General features: G+C 39.0%; 2 protein-coding genes across 3 annotated transcripts in view; both read left to right on the top strand.

Annotated features, from left to right (window-relative positions):
- The first annotated feature begins 1,299 nt into the window (after positions 1-1,299).
- Positions 1,300-15,688, top strand: gdpd2 (glycerophosphodiester phosphodiesterase domain containing 2). 2 transcript variants are annotated; one of them, XM_044041091.1, is made up of 16 exons: positions 1,300-1,463; positions 4,300-4,545; positions 7,278-7,381; positions 7,530-7,623; positions 8,048-8,107; positions 8,230-8,328; positions 8,655-8,745; positions 9,674-9,819; positions 10,872-10,954; positions 11,224-11,383; positions 11,466-11,672; positions 12,566-12,702; positions 12,935-13,082; positions 13,818-13,900; positions 14,005-14,033; positions 14,968-15,688. In XM_044041091.1, exons 2-16 carry the CDS (start codon positions 4,459-4,461, stop codon positions 15,039-15,041), a joined length of 1,602 nt encoding a protein of 533 aa, XP_043897026.1. In that variant the 5' UTR covers positions 1,300-1,463; positions 4,300-4,458; the 3' UTR covers positions 15,042-15,688. The 2 variants fall into 2 exon arrangements, with proteins under 2 accessions (XP_043897026.1, XP_043897027.1); XM_044041092.1 differs by lacking the exon at positions 14,005-14,033.
- A 1,206-nt stretch (positions 15,689-16,894) lies between these two features.
- dlg3 (discs, large homolog 3 (Drosophila)) overlaps positions 16,895-17,698 on the top strand; it is a 75,713-nt gene continuing 74,909 nt past the window's right edge. The window contains exon 1 of the mRNA XM_044039762.1: positions 16,895-17,222. Within this exon, the coding sequence (XP_043895697.1) occupies positions 17,192-17,222 (31 nt within the window). The 5' untranslated portion in view covers positions 16,895-17,191. The remainder of the gene's footprint in view (positions 17,223-17,698) is intronic.

Genomic DNA, 17,698 nt, shown 5'->3' on the forward strand with positions numbered 1-17,698 from the left:
TTTAGAAATAAAGAAATCCCAAATTACTTTATGTGCCGCTGTTTTCTCTGCGTCGTTTTTGACCGGCACTGACCCTCACACTTTGAACTGAGTGTGCTGGTGTCATCATCACGTTAGAGAGTGGAAAGTAATAATTCAACATACTTTAAAATGTTTTAAATCATTATCGGACAAGCAAATTCATTATCATTCATGGTTAACAATAATTCAATTTCCGAGTATTATTTTTTTTAAGTAAAGGAGAAAGTGCTGTGTGTTCCACCCCTTGTTAGTAGGGGGTGCTTCTCCTCTGGTAGAGACATTTTTGAAAGATGCATCAAGGCTTTTTAGGTACAGTAGCACCACTCTTAGCGGCTATAGATGCCAAGACAACAAATAATTACATAAAAACGGTTTGCATATGACATTTTAAGCATATGACATTTACTGTACTTAAGTATCAAGTATCAGGGTTCAATTCCTGGCTCTGCTAGTCTACATGTGCCCTTGAGCAAGAAGACACTTAACCCCCATGTTGCAGCATGTGAATGGGTACGAAAGATGTGTGAATGGCACAACACTACCAACTATTCTTCTGATTTTTTTTGGTAGTAACGAATAACAAAGATAGTTAGAGGAAATGTAGCGGAGTAAAAGTACACAATTTATTTACCTTTGTATTACTAGAATAGAGGTAGTATTTTTGAAAAACCTCAGTTTCCCCTGAGTCAATAAACATCTTCATTCTGTTTTTTGTTACATGTCCACCAGTGACACTCGGTTCAAGCTTTGAAACACTAATTCCGCACTTTTTAGACCCACTCGTAGGGGGCGGGACCTCATTCTAGTTAACAGTGCCCTCCGTCAACTAGCTAACAGTTACGTTAACAGGACCAAGTGTGGTGGGCACAACTGGTGGGCATATAACAAAGACAAGAATGAAGATATTTCTCAACTCAGGGGAAACTGAGGTTGGGAAGCACAATTTTTCAAAAATACTACCCCTATTCTAGCAATACAAAGCTAAATGCAGTAAAAAGTATTTGTACTTTGTTACATTACAACACTGCCCTTTAAGGCAAGTATTCACATGCTCAGTTTAAAAAAAATAATATGCTAACACTTTCACACAGAGGCTTTAATCTTATGCTGAGTAACTGATGAGTGCTTCAGATTACTGGATTTTCACATGCACCTGAGCTTCTCACTTGTTTCCTCCGCATGTTTTCAGGCTACTCCCTCCTTCCCTCACGCTGTCATTTTCTCTCCTGTTTCCATTCACACACACACACACACACACACAGAGAGAGAGAGAGAGAGAGAGAGAGAGAGAGCAGAAAGGACCAGGTCTCATTCATTCACATTCAACTCACGGAGGAAGAGACAGTTCACTCACACTGAGTCTTTTCCCCCAAGAAACGTGTTTGTCGTGAGGAAACGAGCGCTCACAACCAACCGGGAATTTAACGAGCCGGAAAACTACCGTGAGTAAACTTTATGTTAGCATGGTGAACAAATAAATAGACGTTTATTGAACTGATGAACACATTATTTGTACTGCTTTGACAGAATGGAGATTATTACTAAATGAATATAGTCATGATGTTTTTGGTGACAGGTGAAACTCATCTGTGGTGTAGTCACATGGACATGGAACTTTAAAGCTTTCAGTTCTGTCAAAACCAAGAAAAGAGAGGGCGTACAAGGATGAGCACAGAACACCGAGGGCTCATATTAGCCCATTTAAATCAAACAGGAAAATATGTTAAATAATCTTAAAATATCTGCATTTTTCCCTACTTATTACAACTTCTGCTTTTCCTGTTGTGCCAGGATTTCAATATAGTCAAACCTCATAATTACACTGTAAATTTCAACTCTGACTTAAAAGTTCACCTGCTGCCTTAAAAACACGAGTAAACTCAACTATATTGTTTCAACACAGCAGGTTACGTTGCTTTACCCATGATCATTTGCTATAAATAGCATACACCTCACAAATTGAACTGTCAATTTAAATTTTAAGACAAGATGACTTTTTTTTAATTTCATTTTTATGTAGATTACTTATAGAATAATGTCCGTCTTCATTATCTGTAAGTAACATACAACTTGACATTTGAGCAAAAATATTAGAATTGTAATCAGCTTTATTGAAGTGTGAAACTCTCACTGTGTAATTATTAGAGCAATTACATTAGAAACAATTACATGATTACTCGGTTATTAATCAATCACTACATTTATCGTCAACAATTTTGTAATCGATGAATCGGTTTGAAGCTTTTTCCATTATTAAACAAGATTTCTGATTGTTTCAGTTTCTTAAATGTGAATATTGTCTGGATGCTTTGCTCCACATAACAAAGACATCATTAAAACTGAATCATTTTGGTATGAGGACAAAAGCAAGACATTTGAGAACCTCATCATTTCCACATCATTTGAAATTTTTCAACATTTTCTCACATTTTGTGGACCAAACAACTACTCGATTAATTGAGAAAGTAATCAACAGATTAATCGATTATGAAAATAATCGTTTGTTGCAGCTCTATTAATTACCACACTTAAAACAGAAAAAGAGGGCATGATGAGGACAATAAGTGAACAAAGTGACAGATAAGGTAAGGATTTTGGTCTGTACTGTACAGCATGATAATAATTTAAATACATATATTATGTACACAGTGTATTTACAATTTGTATATGAACCGGTTACATGCTGAAGAATAAATACTGTAGACAACTTTCAGCATTCACAATTAGGCTTACATGGGTAAGTTTAGCTAGAAAACTGAATAATCTGTGTTAAATGTCTATTAATTGTCATTGACATTTACATAAATAAGTCATAATAGGCCAATTAAGTGAACAACGATGGGCGTGTTCCAAATTTTGGGCTGATCCTTTAATTGGGTTTTCTTCTTTTTCTTCTTCTCTGTAACAGATTGGAAAGTGTTGACAACAAAACTTAATTGCAGAATAGTTATTGAGGTGGTTCACAGCGGATCAACGTCACATTTGTTTTTTATTCAAATGTATGAATAAGGGAGATTGTTAGAGAAAATTACAGTGTTGTGTTTTTACTTTTAATCAATCATTTAAAAGAAATGTGAATATTGTACGTCGTTGCCTTGTATGACAACAACAACAACCACAACACTCCCACTAAATTTTTTCTGCCTTGAGCTGATGCTGTCAGTCATAGGCCTATAAATAATCCAGGTGTTACACAAACACGGGTACTGCTGTGTTTATGTAAAATGACCCATTTTGTATAATTTGATCCTCACACTTCAAGTATGCATCGCGTGTGCTTGTGTGTGAAACTAGAGTCAACGTAGGTTATTAAGTAAACAGTCATGTCCTCCAGCTGTGTGACACTGTTATAGAACACACAACCACAAGGCAATATTTAATTTGTCTTTCGGTGTAATGGAGACATTTCTTCTTCACTTTCACCTGTCGTCGTGCCGTTCCTCTGAGACATTATTAAGGTTTCACTGGAACATTTCATCTCAGGCTCGTGGTCAAGGCTGAGCTTGTGCTTTGAGACAAAGTGTCTTGAGTTTCCGTTTGTGACACTTCGATCATATGCTCTTTTTTTTCCCAAGCAACCATTTCCTGATTCCTCCTTATAAAACAGGTAACCCAATGGTGCTTTAACGCAACATGACCTTATCTCCTCATCTTTAATTTGTTTAATACTGTGGAGGCTTGTACTCAAGCGGGAAACAAAACAACTTACTGGCCAAACACCAAATGAAAATCCAGTCCGACAAGAATCAGTTATTCCTTTTACAGTGAACCTTCATTGCTCACTGTGTTGTGACATATCTGTGGGTAATTTCCCACAACTTTTTGACTTGATAGGATCGAAACCTGGCACAAGCTGTAATATGTGCCCTAACATGTTCACTAAAACCACCATGTGGCCATTTTCCCAGACGTCTGCGTACTGATGGGGACGCAAGACGCAGCCTAAACCCCTTACAACCTCATCATTCCACTGTCCTGTGCTGTTTCTTTCCTGCACCACCCTCTCTGTGCATGGATGTGCCTGTCACTGTGGCTGTTTGTGCTGCAAACCCTTGAACAGTGTGACTCCTCTGTCAGACCGACATGTGCACGACTCTCAATGCCCCATGGTGTTGGCCATTGTAAGTGCTCCCAGTGGCTGAACACCCCCTTTTTTGCACTGAGGAGCCTATTGAGCCGCGACTGCCTTTATTAAAACCCATAGAAACTCCTTCCCCCTCCAATCTCCCTCATTTGCTTTCTGTCCTAGTCGTCTTTTCTCTCTCTTGTTTTCCACAGGTTCACGGAGGTGACTGGATCGTAGGCCTGTCTTCGGTGAACAGAAGAAGTGTTTTCTGGGCTCCCTCCGTCGCTCTTCGGGCTGCATGTATCAGGTGTCCACAGGAGTGCACAGAAGAGAATCGACTGTTTCTACACTGTGCATGAGGGGAAGAAGTGATGCCTCAGGAAGGCTGCTGCAGGGTTTGCATCTGGGGCTTGTATAGCTGCCACTGGAGGAGGCACTCAAGTGTAAACAAGAGAAAAGTGAGTATTTTTTTAAGTCATATTTGGGTTTCAATTTTGGTTTAAAAATATGAATACTACCAAGAAGGTCACTGGTTCCAATCCCGGTTAGACCAACAAACCAAAATTGATGGCTCCACCTTTCAGTGTTTGCATGTTCTCCACACGTGTGTAGGTTCTCTCTAGGTACTCTGGCTTCCCGGTACAGTCCAAAGACATGTAGATTGGAGATCTTATATAATACACACACATAACCTCTGCAGACTGCCTCACTGAGTACTGTTCCCCAGTCCAGTGAAGTAATTCCCTGTGTGGTTTTCCATCATTTCAAAGCAGTCTGGTCATTTCTCCTCTGACCTCTGGCATCAACATTGTATTATTGCCAGAGAACTGCTGCTCTGGATGCATTAATCTTTCTCAGATTATTGTTTCTAAATCCTACAGGTGGTTATTTGTGAGAATCCAAGTAGATCAACAGTTTCTGAAATACTCTAATGACCTTTGATACTTGGTGTGAACCTCATCGTTTCATCTTGACCTACATGTTTAATTGCTGCTATTTGATTGGCTGGATAGATACAGTATGTGTGCTAACAAGCAAGTGAACAGGTGTACCTAATAAAGTGGCGGATGAGTGTATGTTTAAACAGCTATTTTCTGGAGTGCTGCTAATGACTGTGTTATATTTATTAAGTAATCTGCACCATGTAACTTAAGCAATTGCACTTTTCATTTTTCCTGTGCACGTCCACGAAGCACTGAGCCTTTACAAATCCCCAAGATTTTCAGCCAAGATTAACATTCCTTTGGAACGTAATTAAGAAATGTAAATTGTTGCCAAGAAACAGTTCAGTCATTCTTATGCTGCTCTTTTAATACTCTTTAGATTTGAGTTTATCACTTTGTTAGGGTTCTGTATATGCATTCAAACACGATAAATGTAGTAATGATTAAGGAGCTCAGTATGCACCTGTGTGCCAAGAAAAGAACATGCAGGTCAGAACAGGCTTGATCTGGCACAGGATAATAAAAGGGGTGGTGGAGGATGGCACGCTGTAATTTTGTGGAATTGTGGAGATTGCAGTTGTTGCCCAATGAACATGTAAGGCTTGTTTGTGTTTGGATGTCATCGTACTTTTGCAAGGTGAAAACCAACAATGGAAAAATGTTGGAGTTGTTCCAGTGGGACAACGGTGCAGCGGAACAGTGGCCAGCATTGTTGCCTCACAGCAAGAGGGTGGCTGGTTCAGATTGTGTGCGGAGTTCTCCTCGTGTGCTCTCTCCATGAACTCTGGCTTCCCCCCACAGGCCAAAATACTGCAAAATGAGTTGGGGATTAGGTTAATTGGACGCTCTAAATTGACTGGTGTGACTGTGAGAGGGAATGCTTGTTCATTTGTATATCAGCCCTGCAATGTGTACCCCGCCTTTCACCCAATGTCGGCTGGGATTTGCTCTAGTTCCTCCCCCCACTGTGACCCTAATGTGGATGGAATTAGAATCACTTAATTTTGCACATACACCAATTAGTGGTAATGGATTTGCATTTAAAAAAAGGATGGGTTAAATTTTAACCCAACACCAGTAGTGAACACACACAGGAGCAGTAGGCAGCACTTACAGTATCTGTGCCCAGTGTTGTAATTTGTATTTGTAAGTACAAATACTTCATTACTGTACCTAAAAATGCACTGTACTTTGTTATTTATATTTCTAGCAACTTTTGCTTTTTACTCTACTACATTTCCTACTATCTTTGTTACTCGTTACTACCAAATAAAATCAGAAGAAGACGAAGAAGAGTCGGTAATGGTCTGTATTTATATAGTGCATTTCTAGCTGCTGTACAGTTTTACCATTCAACCATTCACACGTGCAACATGGGGTTAAGTGTCTTGCTCATGGACACATTGTCATGTTCCGTTGTCAATGTCATTTTATTGTGAAAGTTCCCCTCTTATTTTAAAGTCCTTTTCGTCCCTTGTCTGTGTACACTTTACTTTTCCCCTCTGTGATTACCCAATCTATCTCACCTGTGTCTTGTTCGTCATCTCCCTGATTCCTCAATGTATTTAACCACTCCCCCTTCCTTTGTCTGGTTGTGAGTTCGTCTTCGTCCGTCGCCAGTTCAACGCGTTGTGTTTGTTAAGCTCTCGTCTCCGTTTTGTGATTCTTCGTCTGTGGATTTAATTGCACATGCGTGCTTCTGTGACTCTGCTAATCTCTGTTTACCTGTTCCAGTCAGCGTCCTGTTCCACGTTGATCTCGCGCCAGTGCTTCTTGTCGCTTAATTGAGGATCTTCGTGCCTGTTCGCCTGTTTTTGTGTGCTTAAAGAAAATAAACTCTTTTACTTACCACCGTCCTGCATTTGGGTCCAGTCCTGTACGTGATACACATATAGACTAGCAGAGCCAGGAAATTAACCCACATCCTTCCAGTAGAAAGACAACTCGCCTAACTCCTAACTCTACTTAGAGTTAGGAGTTAGGCGAGCCTTACCTCTAAAACTTTTTATATCAGGAAATTACTTTTTATCCTTAAGTACAGTTAATGTCTTAGACGTTTACTTAAGTAATATTATAAATGACTTCAACTTCTACCAAAGTCATTTTCTGGTAAGCTACTTCTGGCTACAAGTCCAATTCATTTCCTCCACACACAAAATCATGTTTGCGCATAACCCAAATTTAGAACAATTAAATTAAAACAATTAAAAACTATGAATGTTATTGTTTCTCCTGTTGTATTTCAGCATGCCTGCTGCTGGTTCTCCGTCGTCACTCTGTCCTCCTTGCTTTCTCTCTGCTGGATGTACATTTGTCTGGTTACCTTTAATGACCGAGAGGACGTTAACTGGTGAGTGACAGCACACGTTCACACGCATGCACGCATTCGCCCTAGAACAAAAGCCTCCAATTCTCTCTTTTCTTTCCCTTTCTCTTCTGTCTTTATTAAGACCTTTATTCTGGTAACCTCATGCTGCCCTCTATTGTTCCATTATTAGGCAGGGCTTCACGAAACTGAAGTGGTGGGTGAACTGGTTCATGGTGGTGATCATCATTTCTGCAGTGGTGACCAGCTACAGTGTTCTTCTCCTGGTGAGATACCATTGACAGTCAATCAAATGTGCTGTACTTTATTAACTCTTTTCCATTAAATGGGAGCATAATTTACAAAATTTACATCATGGTCTACTGAAAAAGAGACAAGAAAATAGTTTTCTAACATTGTATAAAGTGAGAAGTTGGCTCTCTTTCCCAAAGAAAGAGAGCCAACCAGCTCGTCGCCCCCTTGTGGCTTACAGCTACTTCCTGGGCTTCACTTTTCAAACAGGAAGACTATGTTAATTTTTTGTTCGGATGTTTGACCTTGTTCTTATGGAAGTGGTTAATTACTGGCATTTAAAAAATGTATGTTATTAAAAAACATTTTATTATCTTAGCATCACACCATTGTAACATCATTCTTATGCCACAATTGTCAGAGTTTCATGTTTTTTATAATTGATGCCGTTCATTACAGCTCTTTGCACTGTTTCAACGTGCCTTAGGAGAACAACTCAACTTACACTGGTTCCACAGGGTATTGTAAATTTAAGTTTTTTTATGTCCACCTTTTTCTTTTTTATTATTATTATCATTGTTATTATTATCATTTTTGTTTGATTTGAAGAAATTCTCATTTGACTCTTTTTCCTTGCACAGATCTTTCTGTTTCTCGGTGTGATATTCATTGCTTTTGGGGTCATAGGAATAAGCATGGAGTGGCGACAAGAATGGCCAACAGTACCTCTGTCACTACAGGTACAAATAGATCTGTGTGCGCTATTGCTAATAATGTATATTTCAATTATTCTAATTTGTGTGTTTGTTTTTCAGTAAAAGTTGCTCGAAATACAAATAACAGATACGTGAAATTTGTACTTAAATACAGTAACAAAGTATTTGTACTTTGTTATATTGCATCACTGCAGTTCAGTGGGGGTGGAGAAGTCGTCTGCATCCCCTGTTTTAACAGACACTCCTGGAGGGAAGCTGCACTCTGTATTAAGCTAAAGTGAAGCTTTATAACATCCAGTCCTTAGATCCGGTCCTCATCACAGTGATACCGTGTGTCGCTCTCTTGCCAGGCCACAGGTCCGTTCTTGCAGTTCGGTGCTGTTGGAGCTCTGACGCTGCTGAGCTCCTTTGTCTTCCAGGGCTTCCATCGGGCCAAAAACGGTACGTTGCACATGTCGTAGAAAAGACTATATATACTGTATGACTCATACTCAATAACACCACTGTGAAAAGCCACAACAGTTTTTACCAGACGTCAACACTGTCACTACTTTGCAATAACATCGTACTCGTCTATTGTGGGAACCGACTGGTTTCATGTGGCTTTGATCGGGAGTCAAACTCTTCCAAATTTTGGTCCCACATGAGAAATCAAGATAAGTAAATATGCAATACATAACAGTTAAAACAAATTACGTAATAAAGGACAAAATCATATTTGGCATCACCTGTAATTATGTGTCTTATATAATGCAGTATTAAAATGTCTGGTTTCAATGTTTGTGTTGTGTAGTGTATTCACGCATTCACCTAATTATGAATGCCCTTATCCGCATAATCGCAACAAAACACCTGAAACACCTTCTGTTTTCATTATAATTTAGCGAATACATCACAAAGGGTACTTCAGCGAAATGTCTTTTCATTTATAGGCTATATAATTACTGTGGTGGATACAAATATGTCCAGAAATATCTACATTTGATCTAATTTCTTAGGTAAGGTGACTGAGTGCAAAGGTGAAAATGAAGAATATGAAACGTGGGGTACAAGATGCAACAAGTTTATTGTCGTATGCACAGTGTGAAATAAATGAATGCAACAATACAATTTTGTAACAAAACCATTAACACTAAAATTAAAGTGCAGGAGAGAAAGACACAGATGTGTTGTTCAGTAGTCTGATAGTCTTAAGTTCGGTCTTGATTTCACACTCCTGTCGCGTCTTCTTGAAGTGTTGTAGATGTTCATTTTGTGAGAATACCACACTGATTATTTACTCAAAGGATGACAGGCGCTCTGTTTAAAACTCCCAGTTGTGTCAACAGTTACAGCAGATTGTCTTCTTACACTCGTCTGTCCTCCGCAGGCTCTAAGGTCCTCATTGCGTTAGTCTTCCTGACGGTGTCCGCCGCCATCTTCCTGTGTCCCCTGTTCATCCGCTCTCCGTGTCTGGTGGAGCTGAGTGAATTACCCGAGAAACCAAAGCTCATTGGCCACAGAGGTGCCCCGATGGTGAGCATCCTGTTTTCAAACGCTGCCTCAAAAGTTTAGCTTTGTATAACTAGAATAGGGGTAGTATAAGGTTGTGCTTCCCAAACTCAGTTTCCACTGAGGCGAAAAATATCATCATTCTTTTTTTTGTTACGTGCCCACCAGTGACACCTGGTCACTTGATCTGTGGCTTGAAACTGCAACGCTAATTCCACACTTTTTAGACCCACACGGTAGTAAAGTATTCCTTTAAAACTGAGGTTTATGATCATTATTTAACCCTCAAAAATCACCTGTTTACAGATGTAGCATGTTAAAACACATTTGTATTTCATAAATTAGGTAAATTCATAAATAAGGTCTAGTCTAGTGTGTAACATTTAGGTAGGTTCTTTGGCAGGTATTGGCCAGCACAAACATTTAGACTTTGTTATCCCCGAGCCTTTTTTTCATTTTTCTAACCCTGGACTTGTCATTTTTGAATATAAAACCTGGTCATTCAGTATATTTAGTTACTCAGGTGACCTTATTTCTTGGGAACATAACGTTGCTGAACCTAGAACTCAGCAACTGAAGCTTCTCCAGATCACGACGCTGCCCCCATGGGCTTTTACATAGGGCACTAAGCAGGCAGTTAATGTAATTATAATAAGGAGCTTGCGTTATGGAGGCCACCGTTTTAAGATGACATGGACATACTACACTTGGTACATGAAGGCCATTTTAGTTCCCTTAGGAACATCTAATGGTGAGGCTGCAGGTGGTCACAAACGTTGGACTTGTGTCTTCGAAACTGCCCTCTATAAAGCAACATCCTTGTATGGCTCAATTTATTTTGAAGCAATTATACAATCATAAAAACTTACTTATGTGTATCATAAGTATGCTCCCTCCTAAATCTTACACACTGGACCTTTAAATCACTTACAGAAAAAATTATTACAGAAAAATACTGGAAAGTCTAGTTCTGTCACTGGCCCATACACATGTGTGCTTCTTCTAAGATACATAGTTTGAGAGTTCAGTCACATGACATCACACGAATCTCACCCATCTCTCCTCACTGTGTCCAGTTGGCTCCAGAGAACACCATGATGTCTTTCAAGAGCAGCGTCGCATGCGGCGTGACGGCCTTTGAGACTGACGTTCAGGTCAGGTATGGTGAAAATCTGTGTTTATTTAAAAGGCTTTTTTTTTTTTTAACAGCAAAGCATTTTGAGATAATTCACTGAGCCCTGCCAGCATCTTATCTTCTTCCACTACACCTGTCAAGCTTTGAAACAATGTGTCCTTGATTTCAGACAGAGACAAAAGCAGGTTTCTATTACTTTAAATTGTAACAGAAACCACACAGAGGTCAGTTGTATGGTTAGTTCAAACTTGTCTACACTTAAAAAATGTTTTGTTATCGTTTCTCTAAACTAGCAAAGACAGAATTCCCTTCCTGATGCACGACAATGGCTCCGATTTTTTGTTGAGAACGACAAACGTTAAGGAGAAGTTTCCCGGCAAGCGCTTCAAATACAGCACCGACCTGACCTGGGAGGAGCTGCAGAGTCTGAATGCAGGTGACTGGTTCGTAAAGGTGAGACCTCTGCTCGTGAAAGTTTGAATATTGTTGTCATCCTCCGGGCTACAGTCACAGAAGATATTCTTTGTCCCTCCAGACAGATCCTTTCTGTTCAGTGGGCCGGCTCTCAGAGACGGAGAAGCAAACTGCTCAGAATGAGACGATACCTTCTTTACTTCAGCTGCTCGACCTCGCGAAGCAGCACAACATCTCTGTGATCTTTGACCTCTACAGTCCAGCCCAAGAAAATGACACCAACGACACAGTTAGCACCATTCTGCGCTCTGGCATTGACCCGAGCCTGGTAAGTCCAATAATCACTAATCACTCTGATGGTAATGGATTAGACAGTGTTCGTTAAAGCAGTGTTTCTCAACCCTGGTGCCAATCCCAGCTGACACAGGGCGAAAGGTGGGGTACACCGTGGACAGGTCACCAGTATATGACGCTTTTCCACTATACAGTTCCAGCACTACTTGGCTCGGCTCGGCAAAGCTCGCCTCTACTAGGTTTGTTATCGTTTTCCATTACTATAGTACCTCCTCAACGTGGGTGGAGACGTCAAAGCACAGCTGCACGGAGCTGCCGTGGCGTTGCAGTAATTTTCAGTTAAGGCAGTTTGATTTCCTGTGTCTGACGTCGCGCTCATGACGACACTCTCTGACGTCACATTTTAGTATTGGCTTGGAACCGCACCAGAGCAGGTACTAAAAAAAGCAGCAGGTACTATTGCTAATGGAAAAGCAAAAAATATGTAGTATAGTATAGTCTTAGCCGTGCCGAGCCGTGCTAGAATTGTGTAGCGGAAAATTGCCAATAGAGACAAACAACCATCCACTCTCACACTCACACCTATGGTCAAATGTTCGGATTTACACAAGTGACACAAACTTCTGAGGACACAGAAGCTGTCTATTGTGACGGGTAAGTGGTTTACAAACTTCAGTTTCCAGTGGGAAGAGGGTGTCTGAAGCAGTGAAGATTTTTCTAAGTAAATGTAGCAGGCAAATATTTGATCCTGTGAGTCTGTAGTTAAGTGGTTAAAATGTGTTTTTTCTTGTTTCCTTGCTGGCAGCCATGTCTGCAGTGAGAGTGAACGTCTGTGTCTCAGGCCGGGACATGCATGGCTATGTGTCAAAAAAAAAAAAAAAACAAGACCTGAACTGTCACATTAAGGTGTTGTGTTTTTGTGTGAAGATCCTGTGGCTTCCACCAGCTGAGAGACCAGCTACTTCAGGTTTCATCCAGGTCTACAACAACGAAAATGAAATGTTCAACAAAGGAGGAGACCACCTGAATGTGAAATACAGCCGGCTGAGCACAGACAAAATCAGGTAAGAACAGAAATATCGTGATATGATTGTCTTGCTATATATTGATTACCACATAATCGCTGTATCGTGTTGTGTAGGTTTTTAACAAATGCAAATGTGAGCTTATAATTAATAGAATACATGACATAAATCACACATTTACATGTAATAAAGTACATGCCTGTTTTTAAAATATCCAAATCCTACTCCTCTGTTTGTCCTACACACACTTTTTTTTGTCTGTGTCTGGCAGCGAGCTGCGCGAGAAGAACGTCACCGTGAACCTGTGGGTGGTTAATGAACGATGGCTGTTTTCTCTGCTGTGGTGCGCAGGCGCTAGTTCTGTTACGACCAACTCCTGCCACCTCCTAAAAGACATGGAGCGGCCTGACATGCTCATGGTGAGCAGCACATACACTTCTTCATGTTTGACTTTTCTGTTTATTTCACTGTCATTGTTAGAGCCATATACGTAGAAAGGGTGTTTATTATTATATGTAGCCTATTTGAATAAAAAAAAAAGTAATTCAAAGTAATTCACTTTCTATTTTGTGGTCATATTTAGCATTATTTTGTGTTTGTTATCGTTAAAATAGGTGCAGGTGCATCCTTGGTAAATTGCCACGGGAATAATACCCAACTCCTTATATAGACATCCTGGGGGTGTGTGTCTATAGGTCACATCTTCAGGCTTTACAGAATGCGTTTTTTCCGTCTTCTTATGTGTTGTTGAGTCAAAGTAGCGATAAATGTGCAAGAGTCACACAAAAAAGATGAGTTTTTCTTTTATTTTTGTTCATAAATACGAGCCAAGCGAACTTTGAACTGTGACGGATTTCCAAATTTCACGAATCCAATCACATTTAAAAAATTTTTGTACTTTTTGTTCAGGTGTATTTATATTAATGGTTGAAAATGAGAAAAAATGTGTTTGTTTTTTTATCAGTTCGCCTATAGATTGTGTGTGATTTATCTTATTATTGTTTTTTTAAGCCTTTTCCTTGGATTTAAAACGAGACAGAAAGGTCACTTCCTGCAAAAGTGGCAAGGAAGGTCCAATGCAATCATGATGACGGCAATAAATAAATATTAAAGTCTGTGGTGATTTGACCAGGTTGTGCCTCTGTGTGTTTTAGTCGCCTCGTAAGTACAAAATAATATGGATGTCCCTGGACGCGTCGTCCTTTTTGGTGATGATTGTGCTCTACATCATTCAGAGGTGAGTTGAGTCACAAATGTCCGGTGTGACACGTTTGTGTACATTTGTCTGTGAAAGTGAAAACAATGAATAAATGGACTCACCCGCTCTGTTGTTTCTGCCAGGAAAACACACAGTTTGTGTCCCGGGAGAGGTAGAGTAGTTTTGATTTTAATTAATTACAATTAGGACTGCAACTCATGACGGTTTTAATCACTGATTAATCTGTAGACCAGGGGACTCAAACGACTGAATGTCCAGTTTGGTCAGGAGGGGACGGTCAATTGAAAAACAGTCCCACCTTCTGGGCAAAACCATCTGTTAAGTAGAGATGGCCAATATGATCTTAAAATGATATCACGATATTCCATCATGATATCGCAATAATGATATTTCTTACAATATTTCACAGAATTTCAAAATAAAAGTGCTTATTTTGGGCCATGCCGCAGGTTTGAGACCCCTGCTGTAGACTTTTTTCACTGGATCCAGAATTCTTTTCACATCTGTATAGAACTTTACCAGCTTATAGTTATCACCATTTTACATAAGCATGACTAAATTCATTCTGATCTGTGAAGATGTTACTAAGATATACTGTACACATCTTAAGCGGAACTTCCCATGCTAAATTTAAATTGCAGCCCAATCCATAATCTGAATCAGATCCGGATGATGGTAGAGTGTCTAATAATTTGTTCAAATCCATTTTGGCCAGGGATTTCTTGTAAGTTATATTATTTTTGTGATGTCATCAGTGGGTAGATTGTTACCAAAAATGTAATGGGAACATATTTGGTTGATCATCTACTCATCACAAAAAAAAAAATCAGATCGATCCATCAAAAACTGTAGTTTCTTACAGTCCAGACAAACTTGCATATAAACCATAACCTCCTTGTTGGCTAACAAAGTATATAATTAATACAAAATAGATCAAATAAGCATCAGCTTAAAAACTTTTCATAACCTGACAACTAATTCTTTCCTTTTTCATAACTGATCTATAAATCACTGGAATTGCTCACTCGTGAATAGTGACTTGTTAGAAAAGCTTGTCAGAAATGTCTTTTCTTGCCTCCAAACAGGAAGAGAGAGGCAAACAGACTCTACATCAGCCTGGAACGAGAAAGAACTGTCTCCCTTCTTACCCACCGCATAGACTGACTGACTGACTGACTCCAGCAGCATCGGACGTTTCAGTCGTGAAATCTACTACTATTCTGGAATGCACTGCCAAAATGAATCAAGAAAGAAAAACGAGTTCATGTGAAATGTCTCACACTGTTTTTGTGAAGCCATGTGAAGCTTGCTTTTTCTTACAATAAGATGTGATAAGAAGTTTTTTTTTAAAGACATCAAAGTGACCAACATTATATCACTAGATCACAGGTCTGGTTTTTATTAAATGAGGTTTTCATTCACTGATCTTATTATTGTAATGTGCAACGTATAAATGTACTGATGTTTTATTTTTCTTGCAACTTAATGTTGCAAGAAAACGCCTTTTTCGCATTTTTTTGTTTTGATATGTTTCAAAATCCTTTTTAATGGTTTCTCCACTGTGTTAAAGATGCATCAGAAGCAGTGTCATATATATGTAAACCTCTACTGTATAAACTCTTTGTTTGTTTGTTTGTTAATTACTACAAAGATATTTTATTTTGCTGTGAAAAAAAATACATGGATGCTCTAAAACTCAAATATGGGGAAAAGAAAAAATAATCCATAAGACAATGTGAAAAAGCACTTGTTCATTTCAGTCCATATTTTTTTAAACAAATTAAAACTATCTCCTCACACACTTTATACTCTGTTGACATTATTACTGTTGTTTGTTGGTGGTGGGGGTTTATTTATTTATTTATATATATATTATATATTTATATATTATATATACATTTGTGGACTTATTTATTTTCCAAAGATTCGCGTTTCCTCCAGAACTGCAGAGCAGGTCATGTACCACAAGGGGGCGTAAAGAGTCTTATTGTCCTCTGTTGTATTCTCTTCTTCTCCTTCTCTGTCTCAGCTTCATTTATCTATAGAAATTCTTTGAGAACAACACATTGTTGGAGTTGAAATGTGTGACTGTAGGACTGTGTGTACCTTCCCCTGCTTTATTTGACTGACAGTTGTTGAAAAAAGATTTTTTTAGTGCCCTGCTATTTTTATGTTCTTTTGTAGGTCACCTTATCTCAAATTAATATGCATTTAAAGCTGCAGTGTGTAACTTTAAAGTAAAAAAAGTAGCTTGTTTAAAATGTACTCAGAGTAAAAGGTACTTAGTTACTTTTTTGTGACGTGCAAAAAGAACAAGGACACAAATCTCTAATAGTTAATTGTTTTGAATTAAAGTGCTGGAAAAATAAAATATGCACATACACATAATGAATCAGTCAACATGGGTCAAAGGTCACAAATGTCACTCACTCAGGGAGCTTGATTAGCACAAATCACCTGTCCTCATCATTCACCTGTCCTCATCATTCATCTGCCCTCATCATTCAACAAAAACCAAAAAGGTTTAAAAGTAAAATTACAAAATTTAAAAGATTACTTTAAAAGTAAAAGTAAATACAACCTAAAGTACAAGTACAAAACAATCTATTCAATTACAGTAATGCAAGTAAATAGATAAGTAAGTAGATTATATTCTCTGTAAAGAGTTTTGCCCTCTCTCATGCAGGCCTTCACATTCTCATGTGTAACACTCTTTATCACCACCAGATGGCGCCAGAAGAACAGGGAGGGGAAATAACGGCAGAACTGACGAGAGGAAACGTTTTGACTGTCTTTTTTTTTTTGTTTGTTTTTTGTTTGACAGTCAAAAGTCAACATTATTCACTAAAGATACTCGTCACCTCACGTGGTGCCAGGCAACCTGCAGGGGGCACCGTTTAAACGTATTAATGTTGACGAGTCCGCGCAGTGACCGTGGTGCGTTTAAGACCCGTGTCGAGGTGAGTGAGGAGGAGGAGGAGGAAGAGTAGGAGGGACGCGTCACGCTCCAGTCCACGGACGTTTCACCCAAAACTTCTGGAAAGTTGTCATAAAGTGAACAAACTGCTCTTGTCACAACTCAAGGCCCGTTTGTTTGTGTGTTACACTGCGTGTGTGTGGATCACACACACTCACCGCTGACTGGGAGTGTCCAGACTGAGACCGGATTTTAAAAAAACCCTCTACATCTCACCCGTTTGTGGAGAAGGAGCTACACTTTTTTTGTTGTGTGATAATCCGGGACTACTACTACTGCTGTTGTTGTTGGTAATTCTTCTACTCTAAAAAAGATCTAATCCTGGAAGTTACATGACTTTTCGCGGTATGGTGCATAAATTCGGTGAGTAGAAACTGTTAAATAAATAAAATGTAGCGTGATGCTGCTTTTAAATCTGTGATTTTTGGTGTCATGACAGCTCGTCACTCCATCACATGTCACATTGGAGCCTGTTAATCTCAGTGATAATCCCACACAGAAGCACACTTCTTCTTCTTGTTTGTGTTTTTGGAATTTTCAGGAAAATAAAAAAAAAGTTACTGTAAATTGTGAGACTTCCGGGCAGCGGTGACTGCTTTTTTTAAATTTATGTTTAGGATGATCATGTGAATCAGTAGATTAATCATCATCATCATTTTAATAATCAGCATAGAAAAATGCAAACACTTAAGACACATTTTATATGGGATGAATACAAATAATAGTAATAATAATGATATATGTTATACTTTCATGTTATGTCATTTGTTTACAATACAGTCAATGTAAACATGAGTGCATGTGAATTTTGCTTCTGTTGTGCCACGTAAAGGGAATCA

Source organism: Solea senegalensis, linkage group LG12, assembly GCF_019176455.1.
Source record: "Solea senegalensis isolate Sse05_10M linkage group LG12, IFAPA_SoseM_1, whole genome shotgun sequence".
Classification (NCBI taxonomy): Eukaryota; Metazoa; Chordata; class Actinopteri; order Pleuronectiformes; family Soleidae; genus Solea; species Solea senegalensis.